The sequence below is a fragment of the Scyliorhinus canicula genome, chromosome 1 (genome assembly GCF_902713615.1).
Source record: "Scyliorhinus canicula chromosome 1, sScyCan1.1, whole genome shotgun sequence".
Lineage (NCBI taxonomy): Eukaryota > Metazoa > Chordata > Chondrichthyes > Carcharhiniformes > Scyliorhinidae > Scyliorhinus > Scyliorhinus canicula.
In genome coordinates this window covers 78,508,666-78,528,761 of record NC_052146.1, presented here as the reverse complement: position 1 = coordinate 78,528,761, position 20,096 = coordinate 78,508,666, and the positions used below count along the sequence as shown (strand labels likewise).

Below are 20,096 nucleotides of genomic sequence, written 5' to 3'. Positions count from 1 at the left end.
TCCGCTCCCTCGTGCTCTCCCGCTCCCTCGTGCTCTCCCGCTCCCTCGTGCTCTCCCGCTCCCTCGTGCTCTCCCGCTCCCTCGTGCTCCCCCGCTCCCTCGTGCTCTCCCGCTCCCTCGTGCTCTCCCGCTCCCTCGTGCTCTCCCGCTCCCTCGTGCTCTCCCGCTCCCTCGTGCTCTCCCGCTCCCTCGTGCTCTCCCGCTCCCTCGTGCTCTCCCGCTCCCTCGTGCTCTCCCGCTCCCTCGTGCTCTCCCGCTCCCTCGTGCTCTCCCGCTCCCTCGTGCTCTCCCGCTCCCTCGTGCTCTCCCGCTCCCTCGTGCTCTCCCGCTCCCTCGTGCTCTCCCGCTCCCTCGTGCTCTCCCGCTCCCTCGTGCTCTCCCGCTCCCTCGTGCTCTCCCGCTCCCTCGTGCTCTCCCGCTCCCTCGTGCTCTCCCGCTCCCTCGTGCTCTCCCGCTCCCTCGTGCTCTCCCGCTCCCTCGTGCTCTCCCGCTCCCTCGTGCTCTCCCGCTCCCTCGTGCTCTCCCGCTCCCTCGTGCTCTCCCGCTCCCTCGTGCTCTCCCGCTCCCTCGTGCTCTCCCGCTCCCTCGTGCTCTCCCGCTCCCTCGTGCTCTCCCGCTCCCTCGTGCTCTCCCGCTCCCTCGTGCTCTCCCGCTCCCTCGTGCTCTCCCGCTCCCTCGTGCTCTCCCGCTCCCTCGTGCTCTCCCGCTCCCTCGTGCTCTCCCGCTCCCTCGTGCTCTCCCGCTCCCTCGTGCTCTCCCGCTCCCTCGTGCTCTCCCGCTCCCTCGTGCTCTCCCGCTCCCTCGTGCTCTCCCGCTCCCTCGTGCTCTCCCGCTCCCTCGTGCTCTCCCGCTCCCTCGTGCTCTCCCGCTCCCTCGTGCTCTCCCGCTCCCTCGTGCTCTCCCGCTCCCTCGTGCTCTCCCGCTCCCTCGTGCTCTCCCGCTCCCTCGTGCTCTCCCGCTCCCTCGTGCTCTCCCGCTCCCTCGTGCTCTCCCGCTCCCTCGTGCTCTCCCGCTCCCTCGTGCTCTCCCGCTCCCTCGTGCTCTCCCGCTCCCTCGTGCTCTCCCGCTCCCTCGTGCTCTCCCGCTCCCTCGTGCTCTCCCGCTCCCTCGTGCTCTCCCGCTCCCTCGTGCTCTCCCGCTCCCTCGTGCTCTCCCGCTCCCTCGTGCTCTCCCGCTCCCTCGTGCTCTCCCGCTCCCTCGTGCTCTCCCGCTCCCTCGTGCTCTCCCGCTCCCTCGTGCTCTCCCGCTCCCTCGTGCTCTCCCGCTCCCTCGTGCTCTCCCGCTCCCTCGTGCTCTCCCGCTCCCTCGTGCTCTCCCGCTCCCTCGTGCTCTCCCGCTCCCTCGTGCTCTCCCGCTCCCTCGTGCTCTCCCGCTCCCTCGTGCTCTCCCGCTCCCTCGTGCTCTCCCGCTCCCCCGTGCTCTCCCGCTCCCCCGTGCTCTCCCGCTCCCTCGTGCTCTCCCGCTCCCTCGTGCTCTCCCGCTCCCTCGTGCTCTCCCGCTCCCTCGTGCTCTCCCGCTCCCTCGTGCTCTCCCGCTCCCTCGTGCTCTCCCGCTCCCTCGTGCTCTCCCGCTCCCTCGTGCTCTCCCGCTCCCTCGTGCTCTCCCGCTCCCTCGTGCTCTCCCGCTCCCTCGTGCTCTCCCGCTCCCTCGTGCTCTCCCGCTCCCTCGTGCTCTCCCGCTCCCTCGTGCTCTCCCGCTCCCTCGTGCTCTCCCGCTCCCTCGTGCTCTCCCGCTCCCTCGTGCTCTCCCGCTCCCTCGTGCTCTCCCGCTCCCTCGTGCTCTCCCGCTCCCTCTGCTCTCCCGCTCCCTCCTGCTCTCCCGCTCCCTCCTGCTCTCCCGCTCCCTCCTGCTCTCCCGCTCCCTCGTGCTCTCCCGCTCCCTCGTGCTCTCCCGCTCCCTCGTGCTCTCCCGCTCCCTCGTGCTCTCCCGCTCCCTCGTGCTCTCCCGCTCCCTCGTGCTCTCCCGCTCCCTCGTGCTCTCCCGCTCCCTCGTGCTCTCCCGCTCCCTCGTGCTCTCCCGCTCCCTCGTGCTCTCCCGCTCCCTCGTGCTCTCCCGCTCCCTCGTGCTCTCTCCGCTCCCTCGTGCTCTCCCGCTCCCTCGTGCTCTCCCGCTCCCCCCGTGCTCTCCCGCTCCCTCGTGCTCTCCCGCTCCCTCGTGCTCTCCCGCTCCCTCGTGCTCTCCCGCTCCCTCGTGCTCTCCCGCTCCCCCGTGCTCTCCCGCTCCCCCGTGCTCTCCCGCTCCCCCGTGCTCTCCCGCTCCCCCGTGCTCTCCCGCTCCCCCGTGCTCTCCCGCTCCCCCGTGCTCTCCCGCTCCCCGTGCTCTCCCGCTCCCCCGTGCTCTCCCGCTCCCCCGTGCTCTCCCGCTCCCTCGTGCTCTCCCGCTCCCTCGTGCTCCCTCGTGCTCTCCCGCTCCCTCGTGCTCTCCCGCTCCCCCGTGCTCTCCCGCTCCCCCGTGCTCTCCCGCTCCCCCCTGCTCTCCCGCTCCCCCGTGCTCTCCCGCTCCCCCGTGCTCTCCCGCTCCCCCGTGCTCTCCCGCTCCCCCGTGCTCTCCCGCGCCCCCCCCGCTCTCCCGCGCCCCCCCGCTCTCCCGCGCCCTCCCGCGCCCCCCCGCTCTCCCGCGCTCTCCCGCGCCCCCCCGCTCTCCCGCGCCCCCCCCGCTCTCCCCCGCCCCCCCCCGCTCTCCCGTGCCCCCCCCGCTCTCCCGCGCCCCCCCCCGCTCTCCCGCGCCCCCCCCGCTCTCCCGCGCCCCCCCGCTCTCCCGCGCCCCCCGCTCTCCCGCGCCCCCCCCGCTCTCCCGCGCCCCCCCCGCTCTCCCGCGCCCCCCCCGCTCTCCCGCGCCCCCCCCCCGCTCTCCCCCTCTCTCCCGCTCTCTCCCGCTCTCCCCCGCCCTCCCGCGCCCTCGCCCGCGCCCTCAATCTTAAGGATTAAAAAAAAAATCGGGAATCCATAGTTTCAAATGATCCTGACATCATAGAATTTACAGTGCAGAAGGGGGCCATTCGGCCCATCAAGTCTGCACCGGCTCTTGGAAAGAGCACCCTACCCAAGGTCAACACCTCATCCCTATCCCAGTAACCCCACCCAACACTAAGGGCAATTTTGGACACTAAGGGCAATTTATCATGGCCAATCCACCTAACCTGCACATCTTTGTGACTGTGGGAGGAAACCGGAGCACCCGGAGGAAACCCACGCACACACGGGGAGGATGTGCAGACTCCGCACAGACAGTGACCCAAGCCGGAATCGAACCTGGGACCCTGGAGCTGTGAAGCGATTGTGCTATCCACAATGCTACCATGCTGCCCCTCATCAGCTCATCACTTGACATCAGCTCAATTGGAATCAAACTTAAAATCTGATGTGAGAACCTGTGAAAAGGAAGTACACATGAAATCCTAGCAGACCTTCATAAGCCAGGAAGTTTATTGCACATTACCATGACCTCAGGTAATCGAAACAATAGGGGCAGCCAGAATCTCCCTGCAGCTTGTATTCCACCCGTATCCAACAAGCCTGGCCAGAATAGCATGTCTTTGAGCAGTAGCTCAGGGCAGAGAGGTGTTTTATTGAGCTTGGGGCCAAACAGTTGAAGATACAGCCATTAATAAAAATCAGAAATACTGGAATTGGCCAGGATTGGAAGAGTGTCCATTTCTCAGGGTTACAGGGCTTGGAGAGATTAGCGATACGGAGGGGCTAGAGTTAAATGTATGGATGAGGGTTTCACTGGCAGATAAGCTGAGGCAGGAGCAGAGCTGGGTATGTTTATGGAGGTGCAAGTGAGCAGTCATGGTGTGAACGTGTGGTCAGAAGCTCCACTCGGCGTCTGGTATGACGGTGAGATTGTGGATAGGATGCTTTCATCCTCAGTTGCCAGGAAGAGGGATGGAGTCAGTAGTTAATGAAGAGTTTGTGGCAATGACTTTGGTCTTCCCAATATTTGTTAGGACGAAATGACTGATCTGGTTGTTAACAGGAGTCGATAATTTAGAGATAGTGAAGAGAGGTGGTGGTGAGGTAGATCTGGTGTCATCAGTGTACACGTGAAAACTAACTGTTTTTTGATGTTGCCGCAAGTAGATGAGGAATAGGAGAGGGACAAGGTTAAGTATTTGGGGCACACCAGAGGTAATTGCAGGAGCAGGAAGGGAAGCCACTTCAAGTGATTCTCTGGCTATGACTAGTTCAGAATGGAACCAGGGGAGAGCAGACCCACCCAGCTGGACAACAGTGGAGAGGTGTTGAAGGAGGATGATGTGGTCGACTGTGTAAGAGGTAACAGACAGGCCTAGAAGGACAAGGAAGGAAAGTTTATCCTTATCACAGTCACATAGAATGTCCCTTGTGACTTTTAAGAGCTGCTTCAGTCCTGTCACTAGGACAGAAACCTAATATTAGACAGGAATTGAAGAATCTAGATTGGGGTGGATGTTTTGAGGGTAAATCAACATCTGGCATGTGGGAGGCTTTCAAATGTCAGTTGATAAGAATTCAGGACTGGCATGTGAGGATGAAGGACAAGTATGGCAAATTTCAAGAACCTTGGATGACGAGGGAGGGATATTGTGAGCCTAGTTCAAAAGAAAAAGGATGAATTAAGGGCTTAAACACTAGGTACAGAGAAAGCCCGTAATGAATATAAGGAGGGTAGGGAGGAACTTAAGCATGGAGTCAGGAGGACTCAAAGGGATCACGCAAACAAGATTAAGAGAATCCCACGTATGTATACATAAAGAGCAAGAGGGGAGCCAGGGAAAGGGTTGGCCCGCTCAAGGACAGGGGAGTGAATCTGTGCATGGAGGCAGAGGAAATGGGCGAGGACGAGTACTTTGCACCAGTATTCACCAAAGTTAAGGACTTGGTGGATGAGGAGTCTAGGGAAGGGTGTGTAGATAGTCTGGTCCACATTGAGATCAAGAAGGAGGTAGTGTTGGGCGTCTTGAAAAATATGAAGATAGACAAGTCCCTGCGGCCTGATGGGATCTACCCCAGAATACCGAGGGAGGCAAGGGAAGAAATTGCAGGGGCATTGACCGAAAGCTTTGTCTTCTCACTGGCTATAGATGAGGTCCCAGAGGACTGGAGAATAGTTAATATTGTTCCTTTGTTTAAGAAGGATAGCATTTGGGCAGCACTACTGCCTCACGGCGCCGAGGTCCCAGGTTCGATCTCGGCTCTGGGTCACTGTCCATGTGGAGTTTGTACATTCTACCCGTGTTTGCGTGGGTTTCACTCCCACAACCCAAAGATGTGCAGGGTAGGTGGATTGAACACACAAAATTGCCCCTTAATTGGAAAAAATTAATTGGGTACTTTTTGAACAAAATAGGAAGGATAGCAAGGATAATCCAGGAAATTACAGTTTGGTGATGTCGGTCAGTGGTGGGGGAAATTATTGGAGAGGATTCTTCAAGACACGATTTACTCCCATTTCGAAGCAAGTGGATGTATTGGTGAGAGGCAGCATGGTTTTGTGAAGGGAAGGTTGTGTCACACTAATTTGATGAGATTTTGGAGGAAGTGATGAAGATGATTGAAGGTAGAGTAGTGGCTGTTGTCTACATGGACTTCTGTAAGGCCTTTGACAAGGTCCCTCTTGGCAGACTGATACAGAAGGTGAAGTCACATGGGATCAGAGGTGAGTTGGCAAGATGAATACAGAACTGGCTCGGTCATGGAGGACAGAGCATAGCAGTGGAATGGTGCGGTTTCTGAATGGAGGTGGTGTTCCGCAGGGATCAGTTCTGGTCAGTGCTGGAACAGTGGTATATATAAATGATTTGGAGAAAAATGTAACTCGTTTGATTAGTAAGTTTACGGATGACATAAAAGTTGGTGGAATTGCGGATAGCGATGAGGACTGTCGGAGGATACAGCAGGATATAGATCGGTTAGACAGCAGCATGGTCGGCGTAGGCTTTGAGGGCCGAAGGGCCTGTTTCTGCACTGTAATTTTCTTTGACGTGGAGATGCCGGCGTTGGACTGGGGTGAGCACACTAAGAAGTCTTACAACACCAGGTTAAAGTCCAACAGGTTTGTTTCAAATTACTAGTCTTTCGGAGCATTGCTCCTTCCTCAGGTAAATGAAGAGGCAGGTTCCAGAAACATATATACAGACAAAGTCAAAGATGCCAGACAATGCTTAGAATGCGAGCATTTGCAGGTTATTAAATCTACAGATCCAGAGAGAAGGGTAATCCCAGGTTAAAGAAGTGTGAATTGTTTCAAACCAGTACAGTTGGTAGGATTTCGCAAGCCCAGGCCAGATGGTTTGTTGGGGGGGGGTGAATGTAATGCAACATGAATCCGAGGTCCCGGTTGAGGTCGCACACCTTGAGACAATTTACACCTCTTTAACTTGGGATTACCCCTCTCTCTGGATCTGTAAAGACTTAATGACCTGCAAATGCTCACATTCTAAGCATTATCTTGCATCTTTGACTTTGTCTATGTTTCTGGAACCTACCTCTTCATTCACCTGAGGAAGGAGCAGTGCTCCGAAAGCTAGTGGTTTGAAACAAACCTGTTGGACTTTAACCTGGTGCTGTAAGACTTCTTACTATAATTTTCTTTGTTCTAATTTGAGCATGGTGTTCCGGGAAAGATGGACACTGATTTGTGAGGTGTCAGCATATTCCAGAACTTTTGAAGAATATAAGATCATCCGAATTAGGAGCAGGAGGCTGTGTGGCTGCTTGAGACTGTTTCACTATTCAATAAGATCGTGGCTGATCTAAAGGTGGCCGTATCCGTCTGCACCCCATAACCTTTCACTCCCCAAAATCTATTACTCATCCTTGAATATATTCAGTGGCACTGTTCTCTGGGTTATAATACCAAACTTAACCCTGTGAGAGAAGAAACTCTTCATCCCTGTATTAAATGGGCGACTCCTTATTTTGAAACATGTGGCCCCGTCTTAGATTTCCCCCATGATGTGAAACATCTCAATAGCATTCATCATGTCAACCTCTCCCCATTGTGTCTCCAATATCACCCCTCATTCTTCCAAACTCCAATAGGTATAGGCTCAACCTGCTCAATCATTCCTCATAAGACAATCACTTCATCCAGGAATCAACCTAATGAACCTTCACTGAATTGCATCCAATGCAAGTCTATCTCCCAATTAAGGAAGCCAAAACTGTACCCAGTACTCCAGGGTGTGGTGTTGCCAATACCCTGTACAGTTGCAGCAAGACTTTTGTACTTGCAATGAAGACCAACACTCCATATACTTTCCTAATTACTTGCTGAACCTGCATGCTAACCTTTATGTAATTCAAGTAACACCCAGATCCCTCTGTACCACAGCAATCTACAGTCTCCATTTAAATAATATTCTGCTTTTCTATTCTTCCTGCCAAAGTGGACAACTTCTAATTTTCCCACATTATACTCCATCTACCAAATCTGCCCCCCCCCCCCCCCCTTCAACCTATTGCTATCCCTTTGCAGACTGTCCTCACAACTTGCTTTCTTACCTATCTTTGTGTTGTCAGCAAATTTATCAACAGTACAATCGGCTCCTTCATCGAAGCCATTAATCTGGATCGTGGGCTCCAATACTGACCCCTGTTTGCTACACTTTGTCAAGCTGAAAATATCCCATTTATCTCAATTCTATTTCCTGTCTGTTAGTCAATCCTCTATCCATATACATAATATGGATAGCTAATATATCACCCTCAACGCCATGTGCAGTTAGCTTTGCTGTGGCACCTTATTGAATGCCTTTTGGAAATCACATCTACTGGTTCCCCATTATTGACTGCACATTACATTCCCCAAGAACTCTAATAAATTTGTTCAACATTATTTCCTTTTTATTAAACCTTGGAGCAGAAAGAGTGTTGGAGATGGTAGTTTGCCAGGATGGAGAGATCACGGGCTTTTGTTTGGGAGCGATGATGACATCCCAGCTAGATGAAATGATCACAACAGCAGTTGGTAAAATACTTCCATCCAGTGTTGCAAACTTTCAGAACTTGAGGATTTCCCTGAGGTTAGTGCTGTAACTAACAGTTAGTTCCCCAGACTCCAGGAAGCCCTGGGAACTGCTGCTTGTCATCCCATTATTTAGATCAAACCCCTGGATGTGGAGCCAGCAAGTCCAAGGTGCATCAAGTGACAAGTCTCCAAATTCACTGTTTCTCCCAAATAAAGATTCACTCACGCTTACACATGGATACTGACAGGCCTCCCTGAGTTGTTCTAAATGGTGAGGGTCAGCAAGCTGTTTCATTGGACTACAGAGACACTCAGTCAGAGCTCCAAGCTCATCTACACTCATTCCAGCAATACCCATACATCTTTCCACAATCAGTAGTGGGTTCTATGTACTTAGTATTTCCACAGCGAGATGGGCAATAATAAAAAACATGGAGCTTCTTTTCTCTTCCTCAGGACTCTTGTGCCAAACAACTACTGGCATCAGTTTATGCCTTTAACCAAACTGTCTGGCCAGCACATGGGATTGCTAGTTTTTGCACTTTGTTTTCCAAACTGAATGAGGAAGGATGCCAGGTTAGCATGAGGTTTTTATGGGTGCAAGTTTCCTCAATTTCTTAAAAGATTGCTCTTCACATATGCAGAGCTTGCTATCAATTTACCAATTCCCTTCCTGAGTTGATGCAGCTCAAACTTTGGTAGCAGTGAGAGGAGAGGTCCAGAGCCACGCGAGGAGGCAGTACTGAGGCTCCATTGGTTAGCGGTGTGTACGGTATTGACATGTTCCAATTTCTGCTGGCCCTATTAGTACACAGGTCACTGACTTTGTAATAATAATCTTTCTAAGTGTCATAAGTAGGCTTACATTAACACTGCAATGAAGTTACTGTGAAAATCCCAGAGTCGCCACATTCCGGCGCCTGTTCGGGTACACAGAGGGAGAATTCAGAATGTCCAATTCATCTAACAGCATGCCTTTATGGACATGTGGGAGGAAACGGGAGCACCCGACGAAAACCCATGCAGAGAATGTGCAGACTCCGCATAGACAGTGACCCAAGCGGGAATCGAACCCTGGTCCCTGGTGCTGTGAAGCAACAGTGCTAACCGCTGTGCTACCTTGTTTTTGCATCACTAGACTATGGCTGTGTTCTCCCTTTTCCCATATTGTTTTGATCACATTGTCTCCTTTTATTTTTTCACTGCCTCTGATAAAATCCTTATGATCTGAAGAAAGGCTGTTTAATCATGGGCCAGGGCAATGAAATAACTGTGATCAGTCCCATGGTGAATCTCTCGGGTGGGTGTAAGGTGACTTGTGAATACCATGTGGGGGATAAACCAGGCAGATTTTATTTGCAGTGAGTGGGCTGCCATCTGCTGCTCTCAGGGGTAGTCTCAGTCACTGCCATCCTGTGCCAAGCTGTTCTCCAGTTGCTCATCTGTTTATTTTCCCAGTGGCTGGTGGCAGTAACTCGGGAGCTGTTTGTAAACAGAGCAGACCAGCAATTTAAATTACATATTCACTGAAGATTTGAAGAACCTGTTTTTTTTTTGGGTTGCAAGTTTATTTCTAGGATAAGGAAGACATTCATGGGATGTGGGTGTCGCTGGCTAGGCTGGTATTTATTACACAATCCTAGTTGCCCTGTAAAAGGTGGTGGTGAGCTACTGCCTTGAACCGATGTAGTCAATGAGGTGTAGGCACATTCACAGTGCTGTTAGGGAGGGAGTTCCAGGGTTTTGAGCCAGCGACAGTGAAGGAACGGCCGATAAAATTCCAAGTCAAGATGGTGAATGACTTGGAGGAACTTCCAGGTAGTGATGTTCCTGTGTGTCTACTGCCCTTGGCCTTCTAGATGGGCAGAGTTCCTGGGTTTGGAAGGTGCTGCCATGGAAGCCTCGGTGAGTTCTTGTGTACCTTGTAGATGATTCACACGGCTGCTACTGTTCATCGGTGGTGGAGGGAGTGACTGTGGGTAGGTGGCCAATCATGCAGGGCTGCTTTGTTCTGGATGGTGTTGAGCTTGTGTTGTTGGAGCTGCATTCATCCAGCCAGGCAAGTGGAGAGTCTTCCATTACACTCCTGACTTGTGCCTTATAGATTGTCGACAGCTTTGGGGAGTTAGGAGGTGAGTTACTCACCACAGAATTCCTCGCCTCTTAAGGCAGCTCAGCTGCACACTGAGGATTAATATCCAAGCTACAGTTTGAGTAATCTTGCAACTTTTCTAAGGCGTTTATACATTTTTTTCTTTGTTATCTTTGTGTTTCTGGTTTCCTTTGTTCGTGGTTAGTCAGAAGTAGTTCTATTTTGAGTATGGTGCTGGTATAAAAAGCTCGTAGGTCAGTACAGAGCTTGCCTGGTTCTGGTGCACCCACTAATTGCTAAAATTTATCACGATTTGTGTCATGCCGTGCACACCCAAGGCAAATTTGTTTTTTCTTTTTTTTAAAAATGTGTTTAGTCAAAGTTTTTCAAAACGTTTTACAGAGCACTCCAAAAGGAAAGTAATACAAAGAGAAACGGGCAACATGCCTACCGAACAAAACAACTTAACCCTCAAAACGATTAACAGTTTAACAAATTAACACCCAACCCAAAACAAAATAGGGCAAGCGCCCCTTTTAAAAAAAAAATGGAAAAGAAATCAGGCCCCCCCCAACCCCCCGGGTTGCTGCTGCTGCTGCTGACCTCCACCTAACGTTCTGCGAGAAAGTCAAGGAACGGTTGCCACCGCCTGGAGTACCCCTGTAAGGACCCTCACAAGGCAAACTTTATCTTCTCCAACCTAAGAAACCCAGCTATGTCACTGACCCAAGCCTCCACGCCTGGGGGATTCGCGTCCCTTCACATTAACAAGAGCCTTCTCCGGGTACCAACGAGGCAAAGGCCAGAACTCCGGCCTCTTTCGACTCCTGCACTCTCGGATCTTCCGATACCCCAAATATCGCTATTCCCCCAACTCGGTTTTACCCGAGTGTCCAGGACGTTGGATATAACCTTTGCAAAGCCCTTCCAAAACTCCGCAAGCGCCGGGCACGCCCAGAACATATGGATATGGTTTGCTGGGCTCCCCGAACACCTCACAAATCTGTCCTCCGCCCCAAAAAACTTACTCATTCTCGCCCCTGTCATATGCGCCCTGTGTAACACTTTAAACTGGATCAGGCTGAGCCTGGCGCAAGATGAGGAATTGACCCTGCCCAGGTCGTCAGCCCACAGGCCTTCATCCAGCTCCTCACCCAGCTCCTCCCATTTGCCCTTCAACCCCTCCACCGAGGCTTCCTCCGCCTCCTGCAGCTCCTGGTATATCTCCGAGATCTTACCCTCTCCGACCCACACACCCAAAATCACCCTGTCCTGTATCCTTCGGGCAGGCAGCCTTGGAAATTCTCCTACCTGCTTCCTAACAAACGCCCGAACCTGCATGTACCTGAAGGCATTTCCCGGGGGTAACCCAAATTTCTCCTCCAGTGCCTTTAAGCTGGCAAAAGTCCCGTCAATGAATAGATCCCCCAGCCTTCTAATTCCCGCTCGGTGCCAGCTTCGGAACCCACCATCTATCCTGCCCAGGACAAACCTATGGTTATTCCATATAGGGGACCAGACTGAGGCCCCCGCCTCCCTCCTGTGCTGCCTCCATTGCCCCCAAATCTTCAGCGTCGCTGCCGCCACCGGGTTTGTGGTATACCGCATCGGCGGAAGCGACAACGGTGCCGTCACCGGTGCCCCCAGACAAGTACCTACACAAGATGCCTCCTCTAGTCTTTTCCATGCTGCCCCCTCTCCCTCCATCATCCACTTCTGAATCATCGACACGTTTGCTGCCCAGTAGTAGCTACACAGATTCGGCATCGCCAAACCCCCCCTCCGGCCGACTGGGGCCTTCCCTGACTTCATACCTCTTATGCTGTCTAATACCTCCCTCAGCCCCAGGGGCGCCTCTTAGCGTCTGCCCCTTCTCTTCCTCCAACTGTGGAAACTCTAGTTCGTCTAAGAACTGCTCCATGTTCGCTTCTTCACCCCCGGTCCGCCCTGTACAGCTCCTTAAGTAATCCCTAAACACCTCGTTTATCCTGCCCGGTCCCAGTCCGCATCGTCAATATTTCCCTGGACACGGTCTGCCTCCGTTGTTGATGTGCGAACATTCAACTCGCCGCCTTCCCGTATTCCTCCTGCACTTTCCTTGCACTACATAGCTATCCTACCGCCCTCCCATTGTCACCAATCAAATTGCCCCTGTATTTTTTTCCTCCTCGCCATCCCTCCGTGGTGGGCACCCTCAAGTACTCCCTATCTACCTCCACCATCCCGTTCGTTAGCCATTCATATTCCTCCCTCCTTTTCCGATCTGCATGTGCCTTGAACGAGATAATCTCTCCTCGGACCATCGCTTTTAGAACTCACCGTTTTGGTTCAATTCTCCATAATCTTTAATATCAACCCGCACTTTGTCACAAATGGCCTCCTTTGGCACTGTAAATTCTATGATTCTATGAACTCTCTATCTGCCATCATCCCCGAATCGAGCCTCCACCCCGGCCTCAGCTCCCATCCTGATCTAAGCTGAATCTCCAGCCAGTGGAGCACATGGTTCGAGCTTACTATCCCCGTGTATTCTGCCCCCTCCACCCCAGCCTAAACCTCCCGGCTCACCACAAAAAAGTTGATTCTTGATTACACCCGATAAACATGTAAGAAAAAGGGAATACTCAGGAATCATAGAATTGTAGCATTTACAGTGCAGAAGGAGGCCATTCAGCCCATCGAGTCTGCACCCACCCTTAGAAAGAGCACCCTACTTAAATCCAGGCTTCCACCCTATCCCCGTAATCCAATAACCCCACCTAACCTTTTAGACACTGGGCAATTTAGCGTCGCCAATCCACCTAACCTGCACATATTTGGACTGTGGGAGGAAACCGGAGCACCCGGAAGAAATCCACACAGACACAGGGAGAACGTGCAAACTCCACACAGACAGTCACCTGAGGCCGGAATTGAACACGGATCCTGGAGCTTTGTGCATCAGTGCTAACCACTATGCCACCGTGCCTCCCTTCCCTATGGGTTCTTAAAGCGCCACAGATCCACCATACCCATCTTTTCCATAAACCTGCCCAGCACCGCTGCCATACGAATCCTACCCATTGACCTGGGGCTCGACCTATCTACCCGCGGCTCTAGGACACAATTAAAGTCTTCTCCCATAATCAGCTGGTGGTGGCCAAGTCCAGTATCGCTGCTAGCAACCCTCATAAAACCGTCATCGTCCCAATTTGGTGCATACACATTTACCAATACCATTGCCGTCCCTTCTAATATCCCACTTATAATCACATATCCCCCACCCAGGTTCCTCACTTCCTTCACATTCACAAACCCCGATTTCTTATTCATTAAAATTGCCACCTCCGTCGACTTTGATTCAAACCCCGAGTGGAAACCCTGATCCACACACCCCTTCCGTAGCCTAACCTGGTCTTTCACGCGGTGGTACGTCTCCTGCAGAAAGACCGCTTTTAAACTTCTTGAGTGCGCCAGGACCCAAGATCTGTTCACCAGTGCATTGAGCCCTCGCACGTTCCATGTTATCAGTCTTACCGGGGACTTGCGCCTCTACTCCCCTCTACCATCCACCATCCTCCCCTTTTGGCTCACCCATGTTAATTTCACCCTGTACCTGGCCCATCCAAGATGGCCCTGTTCTCCGCCCCGACCATGTTTCTTCTCCAACCTCCCCGTGTCACATCACACCCCAACCCCCCACGGCCACCCCTCTTGGTCTTCTCCCTCACCTTGCTTCCGTTCACAAGCATTACCTCCCAGCGTAGCAACTCCTGCCCAGAGGCTCCTCCTACTGACCCCCCCTCCCCACCACCTCTGTTTTCTTTGAAGAAGGCTCCCAGCTGGCCTCCCCCCTCCCACACATCTCAAACCACAGGTCACTTCTCCCAAATACAAACGAAGAAAAAACAGAGCCACAGGCAGCAGGAGGTGGGTGGGGACAGACGGCCCCTAACAAACTTTTCATGCCTGCTACCCTTTGTTGATCCAATAGAAAAAAGCCTCCACATCCGAGGAAAAGAACCCTCTCCCCAACCCCCACTCGACGCTATTCTCAATTACTTCAAAGTGCCAGCACCTCCGTCTCCCAATTTAGGCTCCATTGACTTCTGCTGTATTAAAGTAGTATTCCCGACCTTCATCAGTACCCATAGTTTCACCGGGCCAAGCATCCCAAACCTGATCTGATGTAGCACTGCCATGGCTCTGTTGAACCCCGCATGCTGTTTTGTCAGCTCAGTTCCAGTGACCAGGTATATTTGGACCCTATTCCCCTCCCATTCACACATGCGCTTCTCCCTGTCCCACAGCAGAATTTTCTTTCTCCACAAACTTGTGGAGCCTCACGATCACCGCCCACGGTGGATCTCCTGCTCTATGCTTCTGCCTCGGGGACCTGTGCGCTCTGTCCACATCAGGAGCCTTATCCAACACCCCTGCCCGCATGCTCGAAACATACCTCATGGCACTTGTACCTTCCACTGCTTCAGGTAGGCCAACTATTCGCAAATTCTACCTTCTCGATCTATTTTCCTGCTCCTCCACCTTTGCTGTCAACGTCTTGCAAAGTCTACTGAGAGCCCCACCTCTGCCTCCAGTGCCACCACCCGATCTCTGTGGTCCGACACCATCTTCTCAATCTCTCGGATCTGCGACTCCTGTGCCTCCAAGCATTTCTCCACCCTCTCTATCGAGCCCTTCAGGGGTGCCACAGCCCCTTCAATGGCCTTTGAGCGATCCTCGTGCATCGCCTTCCTCTGATGGTGGAATGCTTCCTCGATCAAGGCCATCGACTGTTCCATCTGGGGCGTTGCTACTTGCACTGGCCCTTCCTTCCACTGGCTGCTGCGCCACAGGTCTCTTCCAACTCCTTGGCCAGGTCTTTCAACCTTCTGCCGAGTTTGGTAACCGGCAGACATACCACTCCCGAGAGGGAACTTCTCTGACCTTCAGCTACACTTTTCTGTCGCAATTACACCCAATTTCGGGTAAAAAGAGCTCTTTCCTGTGCCTTCAAGCAGGAGCTGCCCTGTGAGCGACCACTCACACCATGGCCACCACCGGAAGTCCCCATGTTGGAATTGTTTTAGTATATTTTTGACGGTATATGCAGACGGTTAGCGTTGGCTTGTTACATTAACAGTAGGAACTCTGTGGGTACTGTAAGATTGTGACATGTGGTGTACCTACCAAATCAGAGCTGGTGAGGATGGCATGGGTACAGACCCAGTAACGATAACGTTACGATGTCACACAATGAAAAATATATTTACTTGTTTTTTTTTCAGTTATGCAGTAAATCCCAGAGGGCTCAAAGTTGTCGGTTTTCACTCAAACCCCAGAATTGTACAGTAATTGCAATTGAGTGACGTAAATAAGGCAGCCTGGGCAGATATTTATGATGAAACTAGTTTTGAGTTGTCAGATGGTTTGAATGAAGCAATTTTAAATTGAGAGTAAACTGTGCATGGTGACAGGTAAGAGGCAATAGAAGATCACCGCAACGTGGCTATGACTGTCCCACATCATTTAATTATGTTGATTGGCTGAATTCTGATTCCATGCAGTGACTTGAACTCTGGTTATTTTTCTCTCTAACAGGTTGGTGACCTTGTGAAAGTGACCAGGATGAACATCAGCGGCCAATGGGAAGGTGAGGTGAATGGCCGGCAAGGACTGTTCCCTTTCACGCACGTGCAGATCATCGATCCCCAAAACCCTGAAGAGAATGAATGACCTAAAGGTCCGGGAACATGTGGTCACCTCCATCTGCCTGTTCATCGCACACGGTATCAGCATCACATCTGGTGCATCGCTTCCAGACTAATGGGGAAACCATCATTTTGCCATGGAACCGCGATTGGATTTTTGAGTATCTGCTTACCTGCTGGAATTTAATGTTTCTGTCTGAGCTCTTCCCACGTACCATTAAAGCTATATGATTACTAACAATAAATGGAGAAAAGGACGGGAGAGAGACAGTCTTGATCTCAGTGCCACAATAGATGATGCTTCAGTACAAGTTTGAAGTCAAAGGGATAACCGAGTGTATCCTGGCTGCACCCCTCACACTTGGAACACTTGTTGGATATTCCTCCTGCCTGTGACAGGCATGTAAATGTGGTGATCCCTTGCCAACTTATTGATTGTGGTATTTAGGGATGCTACTGGGACTAGAGTTATCTAGCCTCAATTATTATCTTGAATGCTTAATGTAAAGGAGCTGAGTGAATAACTGAGGCATCGGACTGATGAGAATGATTTTAAAATGGTTTGGAGTACAGTCTATATAACGTTAGTCTGTGGTGCCATATCCAATATGTAGAGGAGTCACAATTTTTTTTTTTTTTGGATACAATCAGATAGATAGCTGTAGAAAACAATCATGAATAAGTCACTTTTACAGTTCTGTAACACCTGTAAAGACTGAGCTTTGAAAGAGGAAACACTCTGGCTAAATGGGAACAGAATTGCTCACACGTGGGAATCTAGATAGGTTGCCAGGTGTAGGCTGGCTGAGGCACAAGGGTCTTGGATAGACTGATGATTCACAGCCGTAAGTGGGCTTGGCTGCAGATTAGCTGCAAAAGGATTGGCTCGTGGGCTCCCGAGTCCGGAAGGCAGACTTTTTCCTATGTCTAAACATGGCGATTGTGGGTCAGAATTTGATGAAAGGCCTTCAGAATATCTGGGATGACAAAATATCTGGCTAATGGGCAGAAATATTTCAATGGAGGTATTAGTGCCTTCCCCTTTTGGAAGATTTTTCTAAAAGCAATTTCTTGATCTGCATTTCTGTGATGATGCTCAATGTTGGACAGCTCCCTTGGTAACCTCATATCCAGCAAATACAGTGTACCTGACTTATACCGATATCCAACTCAAGTCAGATGGTCTTCACCTACTCAATGCGGCCAGAAAGGTTTGTGTGGAGCCAGTGGATGACAGTTTGATAGGGTGCAGTGCGTTTGAGTCCTGTTTAACCTCTGCCTGTTGGAATGGGCACGCTTGAATATCCACACTCTGGTTTCTTGTGCACGTGCTCACTGAGTTTACTTCTTTCATGTTTTCTTTATCTTGATCCTGCACACGCCTGCACCCTCTCTCCCTCACTCGCCTGTGCTTCCTCTTTCTCCTTTGCCCATTGGGGCCACCTCCCTCTCATGCCTCTCAGTGCCTCCTCCTTCTTCTCGCTGGCAGGGCCTCTCTCTCCCTTGCCCGCTGGTGACTTCTCTCCCTCATCCGTTGTGGCATCCTCACTATCACTCCCTCGCTCTCGTCCACTGGCGCCTCCTCGCCCTCTCTCTTCCCCCTTCCTCACCTGCCGGCGCTGCCACTCTCCTGCCTTTTTTCTCTTTTGCATTGCACACGAAGAGTCAGGATTTGATCCATCTTCCAAACAAGTTTTTGCAAATTGAAAGTCCAAGGTAATCTGTATTGAAATCGGCTTCCTTTGACAAACTCATTTTTAGTAATTTAGATGAAGAAGTTCACGCCTTATATGTTTTAATATCTGTGCACTGACTGCTTTATTTAATAACCTGGGTGAAAGAATTGTCACCTGCAGTGCAACACTAAATTCAAACGCTGTTGACAAGCTCTCACCCCACCTTGTCGATTACTGAAGCTGCTGCAGTCCTTTGAGGTGGTAATCCTGACCCTTTGCTCTGGAAGTGGTACTTCAGTGGCAACACAGACGATGCTTGTGGAGTAATTGTACATAAACTGTTTTGCCGAATTGAGCAGAAACGCACCATTGATATATCCCCAGAGGTAACGGTGGGGAATTGATCATCTCCATTGCTGCTCATTCCCAGCCAGCATATCAGACTGCAGCTTAATCAGGTGGGTGTACAGTAGCTGCCAGTAATGGGCATTTGCAGTTTTTTTTCCCCATGGAAAATTGTTATTAATGTATTTTATCCACTTGCAGTTGTAACAAGTCCACGTGAGCTTTTATCTTCTCCCACTTGGTAGCTTGAGCAGTCCTTCCCCATGAAGAGCTATAGGCGAATGTGTGCTAATGTAACTGGCTGCTTAACAGTGTTGATTTTTCACTGTTTTCACAATAGACCGTAGTTACTGGTTATTAAAATGAAACCTTGGCATTCCGCATCTTCCTGAAGCTCCCTGCGTATTCTGAACATTGAGGAAATCACTTGGTGTAATGGGGGGAGGGGACCGGATGACTTCCTGAGGTCAGTTCACCATCAAACCAAAGTATGTACCTAGTGCCTAAAATCAAAGTGTCCGCTGCCGTATCAGTGGGCAGGTTGAGATAGATTAGTTATCACTGTCCTGGTTACTTTTTGAAGGAGTCTTTTAGAATTCATATTTTCGTAGGGGTGATCATATTGTGGCTTCAGACATTTTAGAACCAACATTTTTATTTGCCTTTCCCTCCACTCTTCAGACAGATCCTGGGTTGTCGGATTAACCATGACATAGTAGTATTGATCCAGCAGGCTTTTTATTACAGAATCACAGATTCTTTGGATATGCCTCAGTTTTGCTACTAGCTTTGTGCCTTGTTGTTTTTGTTTCCTTTGTCAAACCACTATAGCTCCCTTGGCCTGCCTGCCAAGCTATTACACTGGACTCCTAAAATTCTGTCTGGTTGCCAGAAATGCCTCGTGAGAATGGACGATGTCCTACATTTCCCCCCCCCCCCCGCACCCTTCATCTCTTGATGATTCAGTTCCAGTTTGAGTGTTTCCCCTTTCAGGTTATTAGAACCTGGCCTGCTTCTTTTCCTTCTTAGCTTATCAGCTTCCATAATATTGTAACCAGGCTCGTGCACTACAGGAAGGAAATAAAACACATGTCCGCGCCTCTTGTAAACGTCGCGCAGTAATAAAGTGATGAATCATACTGTGGAGGGTGAGCGTGAATCATATTGTGGAGGGTGTGTGTGTATTCAGCCTGCATCACTTGCCTACCTTCCCACTGGATTTGTTGCTAATAAAAAATTGTTTACAACACAGCAAATTCACAACAGGTTTTTAATATGTGCTAATAGCTTACAAAACTATTGAAAATGTCTGTGGCCTCCATGCATGTTAGTTTCTTATTTTTGTAGAAAGCTTTGTGCTGTCTGTTCCAGGAGAATTATTAATGCATTTTGTTTAACATTCTGGGAATGGGAGCTTTTTGCCTGTGTACAGTACGGATTATGTCTAACCCTGATTGAATAAATCTAGTGTTTGGAAATGCAAGTGTCTAGAACTGTAAACTGCTGACCAGACCCAGTAATCTATAAAATGCCATTTGCTTAAATGGGCTGTTTTGGGTGCTTTTAGTTTGTGTGTTTCAGGGGTTCACCAGTATTGCAGTATTTGCAGGTTTCACTGAGGGGGTGGCTATGTTGATTAGTTTTCATTTGGGTCAAATATCGAAATGCCCCGTTGTTGAAGCCAATGTTTGTACATTATTAAATAAAATTGACAATTCACATCTCCTCCCCTCTGCAATCTTGAAGCAACAACATTGAAACTGATGTTGACAGTGGGCGAAAGCTAAAAGAGTGAAGGAAAAATACGGCTCGTGTAAAATACACCCAGAACTATTTGATCCGAGCAGCGTGGAGCCAGGAATCAAGGCAGGCCTACTGGTGGACTCAGTAAGAAAATGAGCAATTCAGATAGTAGAATGGAAGGCAGTCTGATTATGTTAAAGGAATACTTGCAGCCAAACAACTTGAATTCTGGGTTTATTTTATCTGCAGTCTACCTGTAACCTACGTTTTAGATCAGTGACTAATACTTAATTGCTAATGCGGGTTTGAAATCAGCTGTTGAAGTTGAATGTTCCTTGAAACCACAGGCTGTTAAAGATTTCTTCGTTTCAGGCCACAGCAAATGCATCTTTCAGTTTGCGGCATTGCTTTCAACAGCATTTTGACTCATTACTAAAGTGGTGATGGTGGTGCTGAGCTAATTTTAGCTCCATGCCCCTTTGCTCTGTAGAACTGTGGAAAAGCTTGCTTTTGCCTCTTGATGTGGAGATGCTCAGGTGAGGAAGGAGCAGTGCTCCGAAAGCTAATGTTTGAAACAAACATGTTGGACTTTTAACC

At 50.7% G+C, this 20,096-nt stretch overlaps 1 protein-coding gene across 1 annotated transcript in view; it reads left to right on the top strand.

Annotated features, from left to right (window-relative positions):
• The window catches only part of crkl (v-crk avian sarcoma virus CT10 oncogene homolog-like), an 81,785-nt gene extending 62,304 nt beyond the window's left edge, over window positions 1–19,481 (top strand). The window contains exon 2 of the mRNA XM_038793675.1: window positions 15,626–19,481. Within this exon, the coding sequence (XP_038649603.1) occupies window positions 15,626–15,760 (135 nt within the window). The 3' untranslated portion in view covers window positions 15,761–19,481. The remainder of the gene's footprint in view (window positions 1–15,625) is intronic.
• The last annotated feature ends 615 nt before the right edge of the window (window positions 19,482–20,096 follow it).